At 32.4% G+C, this 25157-nt stretch overlaps 1 protein-coding gene across 1 annotated transcript in view; it reads left to right on the forward strand.

Annotated features, from left to right (window-relative positions):
• The window catches only part of side-III (sidestep III), a 738714-nt gene that overhangs the window by 603528 nt on the left and 110029 nt on the right, over nucleotides 1–25157 (forward strand). The window contains 3 exon segments of the mRNA XM_073960318.1: nucleotides 11151–11357; nucleotides 11916–12061; nucleotides 12287–12437. Coding sequence (XP_073816419.1) covers nucleotides 11151–11357; nucleotides 11916–12061; nucleotides 12287–12437 — 504 coding nt within the window.

Below are 25157 nucleotides of genomic sequence, written 5' to 3' on the forward strand. Positions count from 1 at the left end.
TCATTGTTTATTTATTGCAACAATAACAACAGCACTAGTTGTTGTGGCTAAAACAATTATTTACCTCGATTCATGATCATAAAAGTCAAATTGACAGTTTTATTTAATAGTTTGGTTAATTATTTGTCAATTGGTATAAATCCCAATTTCAATGGAAAATACAATTTTGAACGAACATTCATTAAAAGTCTAATAAATAAACAATAGACAAATAACTAATATTGGCACAGTTTATAGCTGACGCTTAGGGCTTTAAAATTACATACATATATCAGCTTATATGTACCTAGTTGTAATATAAATAACTAAATATAACGAAATATATATATATATATATATATATATATATATATATATATATATATATATATATATATATATATATATATATATATATATATTCAATTTTATAAACCAAAAACATATTGACCAGACTAATTGAAAAATTAAATGGATCTAAACTAAATATTTGTTGCTTATTTGGAATTAGGTGCTAATTGACAGTATTAAACAAAATTACTAATTGGGGATTGTAGCGACAGGATGGCGTAATAAATATACGTGTAGTGTAGGGTGGTTCAAAAAATATGTCGGATTTTTTAAGCGGCTCCAACCCTATCACTCACTCCAAAGTGTTTAGTTTTGTTAGATTTTTAGATTGCCAAAACTTGAGCACAATCGGAATATGTTTAAGCGAACCACTGGGGCCTCAAACTTTCCATGAGCCTTATATATAACAAATATTAAAATCGGAGATTTTCATAATTTTTTGACGGATAATTTTCGCATCGATTGGACAATAATTGTGGTCTGTGGAGCGATTTCGCCTTTGGCTCCATACAAATTGCTATGGAAATTTCGAGGCCCTAGTGGCACGTGCTAACATATTCCGATTCTGCTCAAACTTTGGCTATTCTATTCGGGAAGGTGCCGACTAAAAAACTTCGACATCGATTTTACGCATTTGAGTTAAAACCACCTTAGTGTACTCGTATACCCATATTATTGATATTTCGAAGTAATGAAAACTGTTACATTGACAACCTTTGCTACACAAACTTACATAATTATTGAAAACTATATTAATTATTAAAATTTGTTTAAATAAATTTGACAAATGATTCTTCTTCTAGTTTGAATGCTCTGTTCGTTAAATTCCCTTAAATCATAGCACCGTCAGTTTGTACATTATGTTCATAGATTTGTTGAAATATATATTGTCTAATATAATTAAATATTTATATCTTTGTGTTTATTTCAGCTTTAGTCCATATTTTGTTGTATTCAAGTATTTGAATAACAACAAAATGTTTTACAGTGGATATGAAATTGATTAGTTGCGGGCGGAGGGTCGGGAATACTATAGTTTCAGTTGTCACCAAACAACTTCATCAGTTCCCTTTTCCGCCGACTCTGTATCGATAAACAGGTCAATAAGCCCATCCAGCAAATTAAACAAAATGAGAAATTTGCTATATGGCCCTAAAACTGATTACCCTACAATTTGAGTCGAACTAAAGAATTTTATATCCACCACTGTTTTTATGTCGTCTTTGCATTGCAAAGAATACGAACATAGTGTGTTGCTTCAATAAGCGGGGGTAAAACAACGAGAAAGTTGTTGTTTTTGCATTACGCATTGATCAACAAGGCCGTGCTGATGCCTATTATTGTTGTTGGCGTTTTTTATTGTTGGACGGAAAAGGGAACTGATGAAGTTGTTTGGTGACAACTGAAACTATAGTATTCCCGACCCTCCGCCCGCAACTAATCAATTTCATATCCACTGTAAAACATTTTGTTGTTATTCAAATACTTGAATACAACAAAATATGGACTAAAGCTGAAATAAACACAAAGATGTAAAATTCTGCAGTCCAACAATAAAAAACGCCAACAACAATAATAGGCATCAGCACGGCCTTGTTGATCAATGCGTAATGCAAAAACAACAACTTTCTCGTTGTTTTACCCCCGCTTATTGAAGCAACACACTATGTTCGTATTCTTTGCAATGCAAAGACGACATAAAAACAGTGGTGGATATAAAATTCTTTAGTTCGACTCAAATTGTAGGGTAATCAGTTTTAGGGCCATATAGCAAATTTCTCATTTTGTTTAATTTGCTGGATGGGCTTATTGACCTGTTTATCGATACAGAGTCGGCGGAAAAGGGAACTGATGAAGTTGTTTGGTGACAACTGAAACTATAGTATTCCCGACCCTCCGCCCGCAACTAATCAATTTCATATCCACTGTAAAACATTTTGTTGTTATTCAAATACTTGAATACAACAAAATATGGACTAAAGCTGAAATAAACACAAAGATGTAAAATTCTGCAGTCCAACAATAAAAAACGCCAACAACATTAAATATTTATAACAAAACACAATTCAGCAAACTTCTTATAAAGGCTTGTGTTGAATGTTTTCAATTCACTTCCAAAAAAAGGTAATATGTGTACATATTTAGATTTTCATTGAATAAGTAAGATAAACAATTTCTAAGTGAGCAATGCTTTGCATTTTGCTATGTTTAATTTTTTTATAACACTGTATCAAAAAGTCAAAAGGTTTCCTTTATTTCCTTAGGATTTTATTCGCTTAGGTTATCTTCTATTGTCCTAATAATATTTCCTACTTTAAAAATTCCTGTTGAGATTCTTTTGGGCCATTGTTCAGTTTTGTTTTCAAAAAGCGGAAATTATTTGCATATTTCTGAAATGCAAATAACACCATTAACAGAGTATGATTATATTGGTATTAGATACACACATGGCTGGTGTATACCACTGCATAAGTGTCTGTATATACATATGTATATAAATATTTGTGGTCAAAAGAAACAGCAAATAACTTATACTTCAGGTATTGATAATATAGCAGCCCATTTTGACTTCTTTCTATTGCTTAAAAATTGTAAAATAATATAAATATGAGACTTTAAAAAACGTTCTTCATATTAAAGAAAAAGGTCAAGTTTGACAACTAGCAACATCTAGATATTTCGAAGGTTACAAATTTGCTCGAAATATCCTATCCATAGAATATTTATAACCACATTTCACTAAATCTATAAGTTCGACAAAGCCGGCATTGTCCCACTTTGAACTTCTCTATCTCACAACCGGTAAAACCTACGATAATATCATAAAGGTCAATCTGGTAGAGAATTGTCACTGCTACATAATTTTCTTTAGTCGTATTTCTATAGGGCTTGCGGTTTCCCAGCAAAATCGTGATACCTATACTAAAGTATGGACTTATGTTGACAATTTTTGGCGGAAAATTTTGAATTTACATGTAGTTCGATCAAAAAATGTAGCTATTATCCACAAAATACAACAAGTACGGGGGCTATAGCAAAACATGGAGCTATGTTGACAATTTTGGTAGAGAAGTTTTGTGAACAATAGGAACCCCAAATATCAAAACATGAACCTATATTTTTATACCCTCAGCATTTATGCTAACGAGGGTATATACACTTTCATACGGGCAAAATGTGCCACACCGAAATAATGGTTTTAGACCCCAAGTATGTTTGAACGAAATGTGTTTCAGACAATTTGGAGTCGATGTAGCAATGTCCGTCCGTCTGTCTGGCTGGTGCGCACGATAACTATCGAACGGATGAACCAATTCGATCCAAAATTTGGCCTTAGTAATATTTTGTCCAAACTTAGTTAAAGTTCGAAGATGGGCGATATCGGTCCACTCGTTCCGGTACCTCCCCCACAAAAGTTCGAAAATGTTCGGAAAATTTGTGCGCACCATAACTCTTGAAGGAAGTTACCGATTTGGTGCATGCTTTGCACATCGTGAAATTTCTACCAGACTTAGATGAGGTTCCAATATGGTCTCAATCGGTAAACTCCTTCGGATACCTCCCGCACAAAATGTCGGAAAAGTTCAGTTTAGTACCTGCTCTCGAGTTGCCTTGGTTTTTGTTGTAACAACTTGTATTCACATGGGGGACATACGAAGGTACAAGCTTCATCAGGGGCAAGTCCATACTTCCTGAGAAAATAGCCTGAAAGTTGAAAAAACCCCTATGACACCATGTGTAGTGGTTGGACCGCAAGATAATTCTCGAACGGATATGCCGATTCCGTCCAAAATTTGGCCTTCGTAATATTGTGTCCAAACTTAGTTTAAGTTCGTAGATAAGCCATATCGGTCCACTCCTTCAGGTACCTCCCCCAAAAAAGTTCAAAAATGTTCGAAAAAATTGTGTGCATAATAACTCTTGAAGGAAGTGGCCGATGTAATTTATACTTTGCACATCCTAATGTATCTACCAGATATAGATCAGGTTCGAATATGGACTATATTTGTCTTGTGGTACCTCTCACACAAAATTTCGGATAAGTTCACTTTAAGGCTTGCTATCGAATCACTTTGATTTTTGTTGAAGCGATTTGCATTCGGTACCTCCATTACGACGGTAAAAGTTTTTTCAGGGGCAAGTCGATATTTTTGGGAAAACAGCCCGAAAGGTGTAAAAAACCCCTAAGTCACCATATGTGGCGGTCGGAAAGCACGATAACTCTCGAACTGTTCAATCGATTTGGTCCAACATTTGGTCTTCGTCAAATTATATCCAAACTTAGTTTCATGGGCAATACCGGTTCACAACTTTCGGTACTTCTCCCCAATATTTAAAAAATGTCACTAAAATGGTAGGACGATATCACTTGAATGGGGCAACCAATTTGGTCCAAACTTTGGATCTCCTAATATTTTATCAAAGTTTATTTTAACTTCTAAAATTCGATTCCACGAATTATATATCGCTGTTGGTTTAGACAGCTCATCAGACATATCGTCTGTGGAGTGAACCTATATTGACAATATTTGGTTACAAAGTTTTTTGACATCTTGAAATTTCAAATTTCAACTATCCTCAAGATACCAAAAATCGGGAATTCACCGTTATACGAAGCCTATGCCAAAACAGGGAGCCATATAGGGAATCGATAAACAATTGAGGAAAAATTCGCAAAATACCGATAACACTGTGTGTAATTTTTTGAGTCATGGTTTATTAACACCGCAGCGAGATAGAAGACAAAAAATAAGAATATAGGTGTCCCGGCGTTTTCCCTATCACTTAAAATTTCGCGGTTACGGGTCCCCAAAGACCTGAGGCCTTGATGTCAAAAGGGATCATTTTGTCAGGCACATATCTTCTAAACCGTTAAGAATTCGGGTTTACTCATAGAGGAAATTTTGTAGATATCGTCTTACAAAATAATAATTGTGGACACGTAAACCATTCAACCTCACCTTCAAGGTCAAAATCGTCAAAGTCAAATTTCCCTTTTAATTTCTTCTAGGATTTTAGTCTACAGATATCAAACCGATCAAAATTGAAGCAAACAACCAACTAGAAAAATGTACCTTAGATCTTAGTAAACAACTTTCTAGAACATACGAACTCTATAAAAACGGTTCTTAATGGCCAAAATAGCAAATCAAATGCGATTTTTTCCTCTTTTCTCGGTTCCTACTCCATAGGTACTAAACCGTTCAAAATTCAAGAAAACAATGGACTACAATAATGTGCCAAAAATATCAGCAAATATCTTTTTGGAACATACGAAAAGTCTATGACCGGTTTTTAGATGAGAATATAGCCAAAACTTTTGAAAATATTCGATTTTTATACTTTTTTCTCCGATCCCGGTCCACAGATATAGAACCGCCCAAAAATTAAGGACATAGTCAACTACAAAAATATACCTATGATTTCAATAAACAACTTTTTAGAACATAAAAAGATTCTAGGAACGGAAGTCAATCAGAAAGGCCATTGAAAGGCATTTACTTCCACTTAATTTGGAAAATCAAATCAAAATACTTATTATTTTTTATTTATTTAACCTTTAATAATATAATTATATACACTGTGGTATCTATTTTGTGTAAACATAGAACAGTTGACCAAACGCATAACCTTGGAATCCTTTAAATTTTTATTTATACAAATACATTTTTTTAGCCAATGATATCCATAATAATCTGTTTTTTGTGGCCAACACAACATGCAGTTTGTTTACATAATCTAAAAAAACAATAGCAAATAAAATGATGCCTATTTCGATTAAAAACCCACGTTATTTAATATTTCTGTGTATATAGTTTCGTTGTTTTGTAAAAAATGCATAGAAATATTTTCTAACCAATTAAAATTTGCTTTATCACACATTTATTTTGCAATGTTTTATTAAATCGTATGTACACATATATGTATGTTTATGTAGATACACATGTACATTTACAAATTTATAAAAACATAAATATTTATTTGTTTATCGATTTTAAATTGATTTTATGTCAACTGAAAGCTAGATATGCTAAACAAAAAAGTTTCCACTCAAATTAACAATTAAATTTTTTACAATAACTTTTTTTATAATTAATACATTTATTCCTTTATTTTGTTATCGTTTATTAAATATATTTGCTTTGTTTTGCATAAAATGACCTTGAGATATGTTTAACAAGATTAAATATGAAATCATATTTTTATTACAAAACATATAAAATGTTTCAAAAGTTTTCGGGTTTCTATGCTTCTCAATGACCAACAGAGTAATATGCCAGGATTTGTTAAACAAAATTGCTCAATGGCCAACATAGCAATGGCGTTTGATTTTGAAAATATAAGTTGTCAAGGAGTACCAAGCAAAATGCGAAAATGTTTAAAATAATTTTTTCAAGGAACAACAGAGCAATATGCATGGCTTTTTAAAATACATTTTTGAGAGAACCAACCACTTTTTTATGGACTAACAAAACAATATTCTTGGACATTTCAAAATTACCTTTTTTCAAGGACAAACAGAGCAACATGCGTAGATTTTAAAATAAATTTATTATAATGCTTGAATTTAAAAAACATATAAGGACCAGCAGAACCGTATGCGTCGATTTTTAAATAAAATTTTGTTCAAGGACTAATAGAGCAATATGCGTGGAGTTTTTTAATAAATATTTTTAAGGATAACGGAGCAACATGCGTGGAGTTTAAAATAAAAAATTTTAAGGATAACGGATCAACATGCGTGAAGTTTTAAAATAACATTTTTCAACGATCATCAGAGAAATGTGCCTGAATTTATAAAACAATATTTTCAAAAACCAACAGGGAAATGTGCGTGGAGTTTTAAAATAACATTTTTCAACGACCATCTGAAAAATGTGCGTGGATATATGAAATAATATTTTCAAAAACCAGCAGCGAAATTTGCGTGGATTTCTAAAATAATATTTTCAGAAACCAATAGCGAAATGTGCGTGGATTTCTAAATTATATATATATTTTTTAAAAAACCAACGGAAATTTGCGTTGATTTATAAAATATTTTTTTTTCAAGACCAACAGAACAATAGTCGTGGATTATTAAAAAATTTCTTAACAATCTCAAGGACCAACAGAGCAATAGTCGTAAATTTTTAAAATGTTTCTTGTCGTGGATTTTTAAAATAATCTTTAAATAATCAGAGATTTAAATAATTTTTTAAAGGACCAACAGAACTATGCCTTGAGTTTTAAATATTTTTTTTAAAGGACCAACAGAACTATGCCTGGATTTTATAAATAATTTTTTTTAAAGGACCAACAGAGTAATGCGTTGATTTTTTAAATATTTTTTTTTAAACGGAGTAATGCGTGGATTTTTTTAAATATTTTTTTTAGTAATGCGTGGATTTTTTAAATATTTTTTTAAAAACGGGGTAATGCGTGGATTTTTTTTAAATATTTTTTTAAAAACGGGGTAATGCGTGGATTTTTTAAATATTTTTTTTAAAAACGGAGTAATGCGTGGATTTTTTAAATATTTTTTTTATAAAAGGAGTAATGCGTGGATTTTTTTAAATATTATTTTGTTAAATATTTTTTTAAATATTATTTTGTTAAATATTTTTTTAAATATTTTTTAAAAACGGAGTAATGCGTGGATTTTTTAAATATTTTTTTAAAAACGGAGTAATGCGTGGATTTTTTAAATATTTTTTTAAAAACGGAGTAATGCGTGGATTTTTAAATTTTTTTTTTTTTTAAACGGAGTAATGCGTGGATTTTTTTAATTTTTTTTTTAAACGGAGTAATGCGTGGATGTTTTAAATATTTTTTTAAAAACGGAGTAATGCGTGGATTTTTAATTTTTTTTTTTTTTTTTTTTTTAAACGGAGTAATGCGTGGATTTTTTTTAATTTTTTTTTTTAAACGGAGTAATGCGTGGATTTTTTAAATATTTTTTGTTTAAACGGAGTAATGCGTGGATTTTTTAAATTTTTTTTTAACGGAGTAATGCGTGGATTTTTTAAATTTTTTTTTTTTAACGGAGTAATGCGTGGATTTTTTAAATATTTTTTTTTTTTTTTTTAAACGGAGTAATGCGTGGTTTTTTTAAATATTTTTTTTTTTTTAAACGGAGTAATGCGTGGTTTTTTTAAATATTTTTTTTTTTAAACGGAGTAATGCGTGGATTTTTTAAATATTTTTTTTAAACGTAGTAATGCGTGGATTTTTTAAATACTTTTTTTTAACGGAGTAATGCGTGGATTTTTTAAATATTTTTTAAAAACGGAGTAATGCGTGGATTTTTTAAATATTTTTTTAAAAACGGTGTAATGCGTGGATTTTTTAAATATTTTTTTAAAAACGGAGTAATGCGTGGATTTTTTAAATATTTTTTTAAAAACGGTGTAATGCGTGGATTTTTTAAATATTTTTTTAAAAACGGAGTAATGCGTTTTTTTTAAGTATTTTTTTTAACGGAGTAATGCGTGGATTTTTAAATATTTTTTTAAACGGAGTAATGCGTTTTTTTTAAATATTTTTTTAACGGTGTAATGCGTGGATTTTTTAAATATTATTTTGTTAAAAACGGAGTAATGCGTGGATTTTTTAAGTATTTTTTTAAACGGAGTAATGCGTGGATTTTGTAAATATTTTTTTAAACGGAGTAATGCGTGGATTTTTTAAATATTATTTTTTTTAAAAACGGAGTAATGCGTGGATTTTTTAAATATTTTTTAAAAACGGAGAAATGCGTGGATTTTTTAAATATTTTTTTAAAAACGGTGTAATGCGTGGATTTTTTAAATATTTTTTAAAAACGGAGTAATGCGTGGATTTTTTAAATATTTTTTTTTTTTGAAGGAGTAATGCGTGGATTTTTTTAATATTTTTTTTTAAACGGAGTAATGCGTTTTTTTCAGTATTTTTTTTAACGGAGTAATGCGTGGATTTTTAAATATTTTTTTAAACGGAGTAATGCGTTTTTTTAAATATTTTTTTTAACGGTGTAATGCGTGGATTTTTTAAATATTTTTTTTAAACGGAGTAATGCGTGGATTTTTTAAGTATTTTTTTAAACGGAGTAATGCGTGGATTTTGTAAATATTTTTTTAAACGGAGTAATGCGTGGATTTTTTAAATATTTTTTTTTTTAACGGAGTAATGCGTGGATTTTTTAAATATTTTTTTTTTAAACGGAGTAATGCGTGGATTTTTTAAATATTTTTTTTTAAACGGAGTAATCCGTGGATTTTTCAAAATATTTTTTTTAAACGGAGTAATGCGTGGATTTTTTAAATATGTTTTTTTAAACGGAGTAATGCGTGGATTTTTTTCAATATTTTTTTTAAACGGAGTAATGCGTGGATTTTTCAAAATATTTTTTTTTTAAACGGAGTAATGCGTGGATTTTTTTCAATATTTTTTTAACGGAGTAATCCGTGGATTTTTCAAAATATTTTTTTAAACGGAGTAATGCGTGGATTTTTTAAATATTTTTTTTAACAACGGAGTAATGCGTGGATTTTTTTAATATTTTTTTTAACAACGGAGTAATGCATGGATTTTTTTAATATTTTTTTTTAAACGGAGTAATGCGTTTAAATATTTTTTTTTTAAACGGAGTAATGCATGGATTTTTTTAATATTTTTTTTTAAACGGAGTAATGCGTTTAAATATTTTTTTTAAACGGAGTAATGCGTGGATTTTATAAATATTTTTTTTTTTTAAACGGAGTAATGCGTGGATTTTTTAAATATTGTTTTTTTAAACGGAGTAATGCGTGGATTTTTTAAATATTTTTGTTTAAACCGAGTAATGCGTGGATTTTTTAAATATTTTTTTTTAACGGAGTAATGCGTGGATTTTTGAAATATTTTTTTAAAGGAGTAATGCGTTGATTTTTTAAATATTTTTTTTAAAAACGGAGTAATGCGTGGTTGAGAGCAATGTGGGAATTTTTGAAATAATTTTTTAACGGCCAACAGAGCTATGCGTGTATATTTTAAATAAATATTTTTAAAAGCCAACAAAGCAATGCTTGGATTTTTTTAAATATTTGTTTTAAACGACCAACAGAGCAATGCGTGGATTTCTTAAATATTTTTTTAAACGACCAACAGAGCAATCCCTGGATTTTTTAAACAACCAACAGAGCAATGCGTGGATTATTTAAATAATTTATTTTAGCAACCAACAAAGCAATGCCTTAATTTTTGTTTTCATTTTAATTTATATTTTCAAGGATTTTTTTAAAGAATATGTGTTCAACGGCGAACAGCGCAATGAGTGCGTTATTTATAGACAAAACACTCTTGACAGTTCTTCTACAGCATTTTTCTATAGATGTAATACTTTTAGAAAGTATTCAATGAACAGTAGACCTTTGAAAGATTTTCTGCAAAGATTTGAACTTGTAAAAGGTCTTTTTTGCGTTGAAGTATCTTTGAAAAGTCTAAAATATGCAATAGAGTTTAATTAGTTCTTCCACAGACATAAGAGCTATATAAGGCCTTCTATGTAGAGAAGGCAATTAAAAGATCTTCTATAGAACAAAGATTGTTTGAGAGCCTTTAACATGTCTTAGCTATAAATTGCAATCACTCTTTTAGCACCAAATTACATAGCCATAACTACAGATCATAGATACCCTTCTTTGTTTAAGTACTCCGACAAAGGAACACATTCAATTAACCAAATCCAACATCGACTACTGATAATTTGAAAATACTAATGAATGACAAAATTATATTTCATATGACAAAATCTATTGATCCTATCAATGGTAATACGTCAATATCTCATTTTTACCTTTTTTATTTCTTTTTCATTGCAGGACGACCTGAACCCATAGTTACATGGATGAATGGTACACAACAACTGGAATCTGGTAATGGTGTATCTATGGGACGTCACGTTACCGTCAATCGTTTAGAAGTGCCACACATAACACGTTCAGCATTGAACAACACCTACCGTTGCCAGGCATCGAATACGAAATTAGTACCACCAGTTGAGCGTAGTATACGTATTGATATGTTGCGTAAGTAGTTTTGACAATTTTCAGCTTACAAACATAAAATCAAACAAATGCCATCAAAGCAAACCATTCTGCAAGAGAATTTTGTATTATACAATTGACAAAGTAGATTGGTGGCCGTACAATTGCAATGTTGGCATTGTAGTTCTTATGTATGCAGCTGTGGTGGTAGACAAGGTTGGATGCACATGCATACATACTTCAAATTTTTGCTTTTCATTTCCAAATATTTCACCTTAAATATAAGCCTTTGCGAGAGAAATAAAAATTTCCTTTGAAAGGAAATGCATTACCCTGTGCTGGTATTGCATGTCAAGTATCCTGCTATGCATGATTGCAGTTATAAAGTTTTTGTGCGTTAATATTCAACGTAATAAGTAAATTCATTCATTAAAAATTCTTTATACGCGGCTTAAATGTGTATGTATGTATGCTTCGTTTATCACCTAGATGTGACCTACCGATAAAAATATGATTTAATTAAAAAAACTCTTGCCAACGTTTGCACACAAAATTAATGTATTTTTAATATTTCCTTACCCACACACGCACACGTTGCAGTTAAACCAACATCGGTTAGCTTAACAAATAAGCTAAAGGTATTTTCCACTGGAGTCCAGTATAATTTGACATGTATTGTCGAGGGTTCAGTGCCGGATACAGAAATTAAGTGGACACAAAATAATCGGCCGTTTAAGAGAGGAACGGTGAGTACATCAAAATATGGAAAAATAGCCTTTGGAAAATATTGCAAAAATAAGTCACGCTATTAAAATAGAAATATGAGATCAACGAGATTGTGGCAATGAAGAAGATTTTGAAAATATATTTTTTATTTATTTTTAATTTTAATCTCAGATATTAAATTATGAATATCACATAATAGAAATACATATTGATTTTCCCTTTTTATTTTATTTAACATTTTCCAGTTATCAACATCCCAAATAAATGGTAAAGTGATATCAATACTCACCTTTAATCCCCAACCAGAGGATGATGGTACTTTACTGAAGTGTGAAGGCTCTAATCCACGCTTACAAAATTCCGCCCTGGAGGATACGCTAGCGTTGAATGTTATATGTAAGTAAAGCTAAACGCAATTTACAAAGTAACAAAAGACAAAAACTTGGCAAAGACAAAAACTTGGCAAAACTTTTATCAAAAAATCTTTAACTTAAAGCTCACACAGATACCCTTATGAATGTTAACAATTTTCGAAAGTACTTGTCGTGAGAGGCTTTTTCTATTTGTGTACCAAATGTATATTTCATGGAGGGGTAATGGTAGTTACAAACACAAAAAAAAGCACAGCAACACCGCTTGTTTTCAAGTTTTCTCTTTTTGTGTTGCTAACTTTGCATGGCGATAAAATTGTCATCAGTAGATGTGAAATCATAAATTTATTGTTTGCAAAAGACTATCAACATAAATATTCTTCTGGGTAATAATAGAAAAGCGAGGCAGAAAAAAATAAAAGTGACATCGTCAGTGGTTCCCATCAACAACTTCGTGAACTTGTATAGGTATATCATCAGCATCGCTGATGTCTAGATAAATCTATTATGAAACATATCAATTTTATTATTTTTTTTTTTTTGTCGCTTTTCCTGTTTATTTTAGGTGATTTTTTGATTAGTATTTTCGTATTTAAGGTAAAAATACGGAAAATTAAGAATGAAACCAAAATAATAAAATATTAAGGGGAAGACAAGTGTTGCCATACTACGAGTATTTAAAATTTAAGTAGAATTTTACATACTTTAATGCAAGGTGGCGCAAAAGTAATCCTCCTATCAGAAAATGCTATACATTTTGCGATTCGCAAAATGCCATTAAAGGTCTCAAATGACAATAAACTGTGGCGGCGGTCATTTATCTGACATCATATTCTCGATTTGATGTAAAAAAATTAAAATGCCAAATAAAAATAATCCACAACAAGAATCAAAGTTTTTCATTTGTATTTAAATTACAGCCAAAAACCATCGGAATCTTACTATTGCGCCGCCTTGTATATACCCACAAACCTATACAAAATAACCTGCAATACGTTATAGCCACACAGCTGGATTTTTTCTATTTGTATATACTTACTTATACACGGGTGACTCCGTGGTGCAATGGTAAGCACACCCGCCTTGTACGCTGAAGGTCGTGGGTTCGATTCCCAGGCCAGGCAACATCAAATTTCCAACGGTTTATTTTGAATTACTCAATCCGTAGTACCTTCATTGGATAAAGGTTTTCTATTTGTATATACTTAGCATTATAGCTAAATACTATGTCCGGATCAACAACATGACTCATTGAAATAATGAATTTAGACCAGTGCCGAACATACGGTTATCGTTTGTTACGAAGTTTTACCGATGGTAATATTTTTTGTCCTAATTACAATAATATGCTTTAGGACACTACAAATCCTAGGTTGATTAGAATGACGCGTAAACATAGATCAAGTTTCAATATAGGCTATGTCGGCCCATTTAGGAGGTAACTGAAGGCAGTTACATCCTAAATGGAAGTTTAAGTTTGGATTGTGTCACTAACTCTATATTTTAGACTTGGTTGTGGGTTTTGGTGCGTATAAGTTTTCAGATCGTGCAACACTCACTATATATTTCATACGCACCAATAACTTGACAATAGTGGCCAAAATGACTTGCTTGTGTTGACTTCATTAAGGGGTTATCCCTAGTTGTCACTTTATTATTACCTTATGTTGAAGCACAGGTAGTACCGCAAACACAATTGTAGTCGATCAAAATTGGCGGAGATATGATCATTAGAAGGGAAAAAAATTATTGTGATTTTTATGTAGATGGTCGCGAGGGTCGCCCAAAAACGCCCGTTATTATTTCTTCCAAAAACTATTATTTGATATTGCATGAACACCTGTAGTGGAATTCTGTAACCCATTTTTTGAGTTACCGACAAAAATCGGTAAAATTAAAACGCAAAATTATGAATGAAAAGTATCAATAAATGTTGACAAGTTGCTATCGGTAGAACTTTACGACTACTATTTATTCGTCCCTAACTTACCAAAAACATCGTTAATTACCGAAATTATAAGCATTTTAATTTCACCGATTTTTGTCGGTAACTCGAAAAATGAGTTTCAGAATTCCACTACTGGCCGCAAAAATGGGATTTTCTCATTAGATCCAGCACAATTTGACAATCGATCAAAAAAGGCTCTTGTCGATAGGTGCAAAGAAATTGTGAATAAATACAATCGCGATGCTACAAAAGGCGTTTATAAGATCGTCACAGACGGCGAATCTGGGACTGGGCGTATGAGCCCCAAACAATACACCAATCAACCATGGGGGTCTTCAAGGAAAGTTGTTCATGGAAAAAGAGTCACGAAATTTTGGGTGTTGATGAGGGTCCCGGAGGGGAAGAAGCCTATTGATTTTGGTGATGGTTTGATAATATTTAGGGGTCGGTATGGGCAAAAAACTTATGTGGATAAAAAGACAACGTTTTTTTCCAAAGCGAATATCTCAGCTTCTATATGGGGTATACCAAAAGCAAAACCAATGAAAGTAGAAAATATCACCTTTCTAATGATGTAAAGTAGGTTCTTGTAGCTGATTAAACAACGAAGATATCACAATAGTCGAATATCACAGCTTTGGCCGGGGACTTTCCAAAAGCAAAGCCTGACTATGAAAGTAGAAGATTCCGCCTTTAGAATGATGCAAACTAGGTCGGCGTAGGTGACCAAATAGCGGAGATATCACAATAGTCGGTAATTCATCCCATTTTTTTTCATTTTTTTGGAAATCACGCTACAGGCCGCAATTTTGATCGGATCGTCACGAAATTTTGAGAGTTAATGGGGATCTCAAAGAGGAAGAAGCCCATTGATTTTGGTGAGTGTCGAACAATATTTAGGGGTCGGAATGGGCAAAAAACTTATTTGGATAAAAAGACAACGTTTTTTCCAAAGCTAATATCTCAGCTTCTATAAGGGTAAAAGTAAAACCTGACGATGAGAGTAGAAAATATCACCTTTATAACGATGTAAAGTAGGTTCTCGTGGGTGATCAAAAAACGAAGATATCACAATAGTCGCAAATTAAACCCAAATTTTCATTTTTACGATTTTAGTTATAGTGACGAATATCACAGCTTTGGTTGGATACTTTGCAAAAGCAAAGCCTGACTATGAAAGTAGAATATTGCGCCTTTACAATGATAGCGGAAATATCACAATAGTCGGTAATTCATCCCATTTTTCTATTTTTTTGGAAATCACGCTAGAGGCCGCAATTTTGATCGGATCGTCACGAAATTTTGAGAGTTAATGGGGATCTCAAAGAGGAAGAAGCCTATTGATTTTGATGATGGTCGGATAATATTTTGGGGTCGGAATGAGCAAAAACTTTATTTGGAGAAAAAGTCAACATTTTATTCCAAAGCAAATATCTCAGCGTCTATAAGGGGTCTACAAAAAGCAAAACCTGGCAATGAAAGTACAAAATATCACCTTTACAACAATGTAACGTAGGTTGTCGTAGGTGGTCTAACCACGAAGATATCGCAATAGTCGCTAATAAAACCCAACTTCTCATTTTTGCGATTTTAATAATAATGACGGATATCACACCTTTGGTTGGGGACCTTCTAAAAGGAAAGCCTGACTAAGAAAGTAGAAAATCCCATCTTTGAAATTATGCAAAGTAGGTTGGCGTAGGTAGTCAAATAATAGAGATATCGCAATAGTCGTTAATGGATCTCTTTTTTCCACTTTTTCTATAATCACACTACAGGTCGGAATTTTGATCGGATCATCACGAAATTGTCTCACAGAGATAGAGGCCTATTGATGTTGGTGATGTCGACAGTAGTCAAATATAAAATTAAATATTAATTATTTTGGTTCAGTTCGCCTTAAGTCATTTGGTATAACAGCCAGATAGGTGAAAACTTTCGTATTTCCATAAAATGTTTTCGAGTGAAAAGATTATTCACAGAGGTAGTGGTGTAGGGTATCACATAGTCGGCCCCGTACCGACTATAGCCTTTTCTCACTTGTTTTCATTTGGCTGCTGTACGGCTGGAGGAACGTAGGACGGTAAATCAGAAAAACGAGCAAGATAAGATAAATCATTGCGCACCATGAGAATCTGAGCTCTTACACATCGATTCAAACCAGCGCCTTTTTGACCTGCCAAAACGTTGAATTGATGGGTCATCCGCCGTATAGCCACGACTTGGTACCCAATGACTTCATTCGATATCCAAACATCAAGAAAAAAAGGCGTGGTTAGAAATTTTCGTTACCAGAAGTTGTAGTAAAAGTGTTCAAAAACCATCTCTAGAGGTGCCTCAATTGGTTTGAGCGCATGGTAAAATGTATAAATCATCCTGCTGCTTAAGAAAACAATTAAATTATTTTCGATGGTTAATATTTGCGTTTTCATTGTTAGGCCAGAAAAATTTCCTTCAGCATAAATGGCCATAACAAATGTAGTTAGGATATAGCTAAGTTTTTGATTTCAGGTGTGAATTCCGTAAAATTCCCCAAAGCAGGTATTGCTCTCATGATCTCGCCAAAATCGTACATGTTGGGACCCATGCCATCTATATATTCACTAGACCATAGCAGTAGAACTACCACGCATTTACGTTATTTTAGTTTAAAGTAAATACTAAAAATAGGCAAGTTTACAAAGTCTGACCGGGGTTTTCTATACTTTTCAAATATATATTCACCATAAATAAATACAAAACTGTTTAAATGGAGCGCACAACATCTTCTGGGCGAATTCGTGACGAAAAAAACATCAATGAACTGTTCGTGTTCAATGATAACGGCAATGTGGGTAAAAGTCGTAAATTATGGCCTTAAACTATACATATATCAAAATCTTTTGCTGTTAAGAATGTTGAATGTTATAGTTACAGTTTTTTTTTTTTTTGTTCAGAAACTCATATTGAAATTTGATTTAGATCATTTCTTCTTTTAACTGAAGGTTTTTGTTAGATTTTGACCCAATATGGAATTATGTCAAATTAAACTTCCAAAATTAAAACAAACATGTTTTTTTTCACTTTTCACCTAAGACCGAGTTTCATATTACTTCCATGTATCAACTCGAAAAAGAAGGGAAATTTTTTCCCAAAAACGTGGGAAATATTTTGATGTTTCTTCAGCAAAATTGATACTGATCACAGCTTACACCTGTGAAGGTTTTTTCGGATTTTGAAAATACAATGTTCATAGCTGAGAAAAATCAAAAAACTGAAAAATCTCCGGAGTGCTTTTTAAATAAATCGCGGTCAATGTTCACATTTTTAGTTTTTTTTTTTTAAGTTTTCAATATTTTGCTTCAAAACCGCAAGCCCTATCAAAAAGAAACTAATGAAATTCTTGTAGCAGTGAAAATTCTATACAAGATTTCCTCTATGATATTTTCGTAGGTTTTATTATTTTTGAGATATAGAAGTTCAAATTAGGACAAATCACTGACTATATCGTCTCGTCATCAAACAATATCTTATACGGTGTGCCTTAACTCACTGTAAATAAAAACCACCTGGGAAGTTTTTGCTGATTCTGAAACAGAAATGTTCATAGATGTCAAAGATCAAAAAACAAGAAGAATTCGCCAAAGGATTTTTAAATAAATCGCGGTCAAAGTTCACATTTTGAGGTTTATTTTAGATTTTCGCGATTTTGCTTGGAAACCGCAAGTCCTATTGAAATGGGGCTAAAGAAGGAAAGGTTGTACCAGTTTTGAGATACATAAGTTTATGTTGGGAAATTGCATTGTTTTATAAGGAAGCGATACAGTCAATGCCAATTTGAACTTCTATATCTCATAAATGGTAAAACATACGAAAATATCATAAAGGACAATCTTGTAGAGAATTTTAGTTCTACAACATTTTCTTTAGTTCCATTTCATTCCACTAGGGCTTGGGCTTTCCCAGCAAAATCGTGAAAATCTAAAAAAAACTCTAAAAATGTGAACTTTGACCGCAATTTATTTAAAAGGCGCTCCGACGATTTTTTTGTTTGTTTTTTTTATTTTTCTCACCTGTGTAGTTTCAGAATCGGCAAAAATTTCCCAGATGGAAGCTTCTTTAATTTAAAATTGGTTCAAGAGCACCGTGTGATATTTTCATGGTATATAATGTAAATGGAGAAGACTGCATTTCTTTAGTGACTTTTAGTGAAATTTGCGTAGAATATTTTTGTTTTTGAAGTCAACTTTTGTTTTGTGGAACAATTTAGAATAAACTCAGATGAAGTCCGACTTTAACCCTAAAACGTGTTTTTAATTTTTAGAGATTCCTGACGATTAGATAAGATTTATAGATTTGATGTATTCTGAGACCTATAGTAAAATTTTATTATGAATAATTTTGTAGAATATTTCGATTTCATATGATCACATTTAAAAGGATTGTTTGAATGATTTTCAAAAAATAGGGCCAAAAAGACCCCTTTGATGAACCGCATGAGGCTTAAAATATTTTACAATAATATTTCCAACATCTTCCTCAGTAAAGTTGCCAAAGACACTGTATACCTAAAATGCAAAGATTCCAAAATATCTTAACTCGAATGTTTCGAAAAAAAAAACTAGAAGTGGGCGGAATTTGCCCCACCTACTTAGGTTACTTCCCGATGAAAACTTTAAAAACGCCGATATATGTGTCTCATATTTTCAGCTATACTTTCATAATAAACACGGTCTTTCCCACCATTTTGAAAAAAATTGATTTTTAGCTACCCCTCATATGGTATGTTCAAAGGCGGCAAAAGGAATATAGAAAATAATTTCACAATACACGTTTCTATGATCACAATTGTCTTCGCTCTCGTTTGTGCAAATGGCCAAATACGCACACGGCTGTAAATCAACACAACAAACTTTGTTAGAGAATTTTATAACACTGAATAAAAAAATGGCAAACCTTTTGTATCATGTCACCGGAAAATAAAGCAAATAATTTAAACTAATACTCAAAACAACAACAACAGTGAGAAAACATCAATTGTTACACATTGATGGTATGGGTGAGTAGAGTTATGACAATGTTTGCCAAAAATGTGTATAACTGCAAAAACGAAATTGTGTATTTTACAAAGGAAAAATTCATGCCCTGCCATTGGGGAAATACCTACAAATAAAAAAAAAAATAAAATGCAAATTAAGCTAAACTTTGAATTTCACTTTTTTTGGTTCCAAAAAGAAAAATGAAATACATACACTCTTCTGTTAAGCTCATTTGACTTGAATTTGTGTGTGTGTATGTTAAAACAAGCGGGCGGCTTGGGACACTGATGATGCACAAAAAAGTACAAAAAGACCATCACAACAATGTGTAAGCAAGCAAAAAAATCGCTAAATTATGTATATGAACAAAGTTGTTGCAACTTTTGTTTTGTACAAAGTTTTTTTTTTGTTTTTCAACTTTTATAAATTACCGAATAAAATATGTGGGTAAGCAGGTTAACATGTGAGTGATAAGTTAAGGATAAACTGTGGCATTGAAATGTGATATCACAAAACATTTATGATTGTTCTTGGTAATCGTTATAATGTGAGGGAGCTATGGCATTTATGTTTATTTGAATTGTTTATGAATTTTGAGGATACATCTACATGTGTATGTTTTTTCGGGCGAACATGATATGTACAAATTGTCCTCAGAACATGACAAAATTTGTTAAATATAAATTTAATGTTATCAACAAGTGCTTTTTGTTCGAAAGAATTTTACATCTTTTTTTAAAAAAATAGACGGTCTCTTTACGCTTAAAATTGATATTGCTTCTTTTTCAACTTCTTAAAAGTGTAACAAAATTATACATACTTGCGTAGTTAATCCATATATATATGTATATACATATATTTCATCTGACTTGAAAATGTTGTCAACGATACTCTAACTTCTCTAAAAGATGAACTTTTTTGACATCAACTAAAATAATTTTCCTCTTGCAATGATGTCCATTGCATAGGGGGATAATTGGAGAGGTAAAACTTTAAATAAAATTTCATATAATTTAGCTAATTAATTTTCTACTTCCATGGTAGCACTCATATAGCCATAGAAATACAATATCTTTATCCCCCTCCTACAACATAACAATAATATGAAATGTAACAAATTTTCTTCGAAGAAATTTTTACAATAAATGAGAGAGCGAAAAAAACCATATAATAAATATTAAACTAAAAACTAGGGAGGTCTTCGTTTGCTTCACTTTTGCCAAAGGAAAAGTTTTTCTTTGCTTTTCTGTTTTTAAAGAGCCCTTGAGTTGCAGTTTATCGCATGGGGGCGTATGTCTCCAAAGGTTTATGATATTGCATTGCATTGCAAAATCTACAATTTTATACGCATCATAATGGTGGTGGTGGCAATGTCGCCCCTAATACAGAGTGACATACTATATAGAGCGGAGAACATTGTAACTGTATGCCGTTGTGGCTAAAATTTTAGAAGGGCAAGTAGTTCGTTCAACAGAAAGTTTTGCTGTTTTCTGAAGTTAATTACCAAAAACAAACAGTTTCGTTACGTTCATCGTCCCTCCGTTGTGAGTTGAGAAAAATACTATTCATGAGTTTTATATTAAATTTTTCAGTGAAACTCAAAACTTTATCGTCACTCAAAATTAAATTTGCTTATAGGTTTTTTTTTTTTTTTTTTTTTTTTTTTTTTTTTTAATTTAATATGTGGAACTTTATCTTAGTTTGAGGACGAAATTCCCATAAACAGTAATATTAAAAATATTTTAGAAATGCTTTAAAGGAACTTTATTATCTTTTGGTCATGTATGAAATTTAACTTCTGGTCATGTTCTCCATAAGTCTTTCATTATGTTAGTCCAGTAAGAATGTTTTCTTGTTGAATCATCTACCACAACACTTTTTTTTTTCTTGTCCACCATTTGTTCTGGCCGTGCCTGGCTATGGTGGCCTACAATGCAGAATTAGAAGAAGATTTCCAATTTCCGCCTATCATTATACCATTTCGATTTAGCAATGTCCGCCTGTCGGACTGGCTGGAGCGCACTATAACTCTCGAACGAATAAACCGAGTTGGTCCAAAATTTGTCCTTCGTAATATTTTGAAAAAAATTTAGTTTAAGTTCGAAGATGATCCATATCAGTTCACTCCTTTAGGTACCTCTCCCACTATAGTTCGAAAATTTTTGGAAAAATTGTGCGCTCGATAACTCTTACAGGGAGTAACCGATTTGGACCATATCTTGCACATCGTGAAATCTCTTCCAGACATAGGTTAGGTTCCAATATGGACTCTATCGGTCCACTCCTTCGAGTACCTCCCACACCAAATTTCGGAAATGCAGTTTATGACCCGCACTCGAATCGCTTTGATTTTTGTTGTAACAACTTGTGTTCACTGCCAGCACTACGACGGTAAAAGTTTTATCAGGCGCAAGTCCATGCTTCCTGATTGTTTAGCCCTTAAGGTGTAAAATACCCCTATGGCACCGTGTATAGTGGTTGGAACGCACGATAACTCTCCTACGGATCTGCTGCTTTGTCCAAAATCTGGCCATCGTAATATTTTGTCCAAACTTAGTTTAAGTTCGAAGATGAGCCATATCGGTCCCCCACAAAAGTTCTGAACTTTGCACTAAAATGGTGCTCATGATAACTCTCGATTTGGTAACCCGAATTGGACGATACTTTATACATCTCAATATTTCTACGAGACGTAGATCAGGTTCGAATAAGTACTATATACGTCAACTCCTTTGGGTACCTCCCACGCAAAATCCCGTTAAAGGCATGCTTTTGATCTTTGTTGTAGCAACTTGTATTCGCGGCCTCCATAACGACGGTACAAGTTTTTCAGGGTCGGTACAAGTTTCCTGAGAAAATAGTCAGAAAGATTTAAAAACCCCTATGACGTGCTGGATTGCACGATAACTCTCGAACGGATCAGCCGATTCTGTCCAAAATTTGGCATTCATAATATTTTGTCGAAACTTAGTTTAAGTTCGAATATGGGCACTACCGGTGCGCACCTGCAATTCACACAGGCTCAGGGTATATCTCTGTCTGCTAAGCTGACTGATACTTTGTTTTACTCAAAGAGTGAAACACCTCAAAAATCAATATTCGAGAAAAACGAGTTTTACGTTGGTGATTGAAATTTCAAATTTGTTAATTTTTATACCCTCCACCAAAGTATGGAGGGCATGTATTGAAATAACCATTTGCGATCCTATAAAGAATATTTATATTCTTGAACAGCATTAAATTCTGAGTCGACCTAGCCAGGTCAGTCAGTCCGCCTGTTGTAATCACTCTAGCGTCCACAAATTTGAGAGAGTATGCAATATTTTTGCACCTGAGTGTATTTTTTCATAGGCAAATGAAGTTAGAAGATTGGCTATATCGACCTCCCGATTTTAGTTATTTTGTGGATTTTAGCTAAATTTTTTCTCACCGCACTAGCTGTAATTAAACATTTAAGGTTCCCAGTGGATGCAAAACATATTCACCAAAAATTATTGACATATGACCACGTTTCGTTATATAATATAATTGTTCCACAAACATCCCATACGGGACAAGGAAGACTTCCCTCATATCAATGAGTGCACCCTGATTCATATAAGCTCAATGATATGGGACCTACTATTTATTACAGAGTCCGAACGTCGTGTCTTAAGACACCACTTATCGAGAAGGAAATGTCTTCAACATTACTGAGGGGTTATTTGACACCGCTGCAGTTTTTAATGTTGCCTGGCCGGGGAATCGAACCCACGACCTTAAGCGTGCAAGACGGGTGTGCATACCATTGCACCGTGGTGGAAAGTTTCGGTATATCATATTTCGGTATATTCATATTAACTGTGGCCAAAAATAGAAGGAGTTGTCGTAGGTGCATCAATTTTGGTACACGTATTGACTTACAATCTTCAGGACAAAAAATTGGGATGGTCGGTCCACGTTTTGATATAGCCCCCATAGAACCGTACTTCCCGATTTTCGGTATTTTAAAAGTTTTAGACACAATGACCAACCGAAAGTATTCAAATTTGCTGGTTAGTCTTCGGCAGAGGTATCAAGCATTCCAACAGAGGATTTTGGGTGTAGGTGCCTCCCCATTTTCGGTATTTTGAAGGTTGTGGCCTCAATATCCACCCGAAATGACTGAAATTTGGTGTTGAGTCTTCATTGTTTTTTTAAGCTTATTGAATACATGAAATTCTTGTCTTTAAATAAATGAATTTTCCTTTAAAAACGTTTTTTGACCGATAAATGGTCAAAAACGGCCTATTTTTTGTAAAAAATCGAAATTTGGTTTTAACTGTTCACCATATTTTTAAAAAAATTTATACTTTTAAAAGTATCTCGTTTTAAAACAAGATTATTACGTACTTAATAAGCCCATAAAAATTTATGATTCATTCATTCATTCGTTTTCGCGCTATAGCCAACACCACAAATGCCTGAGTGAGGTGGTCACTGAAAAAGAGAAATAACATGTTCGTCTGCAAACCTCTGCAGCTGGAACCTTTATACGTTTAAAGTACTCACTTTTCACCACTCAAACAGCAAATAATATCGATATACACTTTTATACAATTTTTCCCACTCCATTAATTTTAAAATTTGGTTCACAAAATCGATTTCCTAAGTACCACAGACTTGGGTAGCTGTAAGTACCATATGATCACTATTTACTCCCAAACAAAATTAAATCTATGTTTATTACATCCAAAGCAATCTTAAAATTTTATTTAAGAACGTCAAATTACTTTAAATATTGAAATTTTGGAGCATAATACAAGTTATTAATTTAAGTATAATAGTGACAAAAATACTCATTTCCAACAATTATCGGATTTGAACCTTCACATGGACAAAACTACTTGACAAATAATACTTGACCATAAATAAAATTCCATCAAACTGAAATATACACTTTATATTCTCATCAATAAATTTGTATTCCAAAGTACCTGACTTTGACCATTTTTGGCCACGGTCGTGACCAGGGTTTCGGAGTCGGAGTCGGAGTCTACGAGTCGGAGTCGAGCAATTTTGCTGGAGTCGGAGTCGGAGTCTGAGTCGAAAAAAATAACTCGACTCCGACTCCGGGCAAAATTTTTATAGAAGTATAACATAAAATAAGAACATTTTTTTAAAAAAACATTTTTTATTTTAAAAGAAATGTATAAGAAAACATATTTATATGCAGACGGTATATTATACTAAGTTAAGGGACCATTCAAAGGATATTTACTATCCCCAATTGAGAACCACAAAGGATCCCATAGCTGAAATTTCTGAAAGCCCTAATTGAGAAATCCAAAAGATCCCATAGCTGAAATTTCTGACTTATGACATAATGATTTTTTTCATTGACATTGTTTCATCATTTTTAGATGACATGTTTTCAGTAAGGAACCTTTCTTTCTATACACTCGATGAGGGCTTTAGATGTAGACATTCAAATAACCGAATCTGTCCGCCAGGAACAGATATATAGTTCATGTGTATCCGAGTTTTCTACACAATCACATACGAAATTCAATGAAATATATAATCATAGTTTTCATGAGAAAGGATCGGGTAAAAGTGATAAAGAAGTGAAAACATGGCAATATCGATTTCTTGTCCTAGTGGACCGACCTTACATAAAATTTTCCTAGCAACATTTTTGTAGAATATTTTCATGCACGAAATCTCATCGTGTGCTAATTTTTCAGTTCCCGAAAACTTCCATCTGCCTACGTGCTGGGTAGAATACACACTATATCTCAAATATTTCCACACCAATGTT

The sequence above is a fragment of the Musca autumnalis genome, unplaced genomic scaffold (genome assembly GCF_047663935.1).
Source record: "Musca autumnalis isolate F117 unplaced genomic scaffold, ASM4766393v1 scaffold_1, whole genome shotgun sequence".
Taxonomy (NCBI): domain Eukaryota; kingdom Metazoa; phylum Arthropoda; class Insecta; order Diptera; family Muscidae; genus Musca; species Musca autumnalis.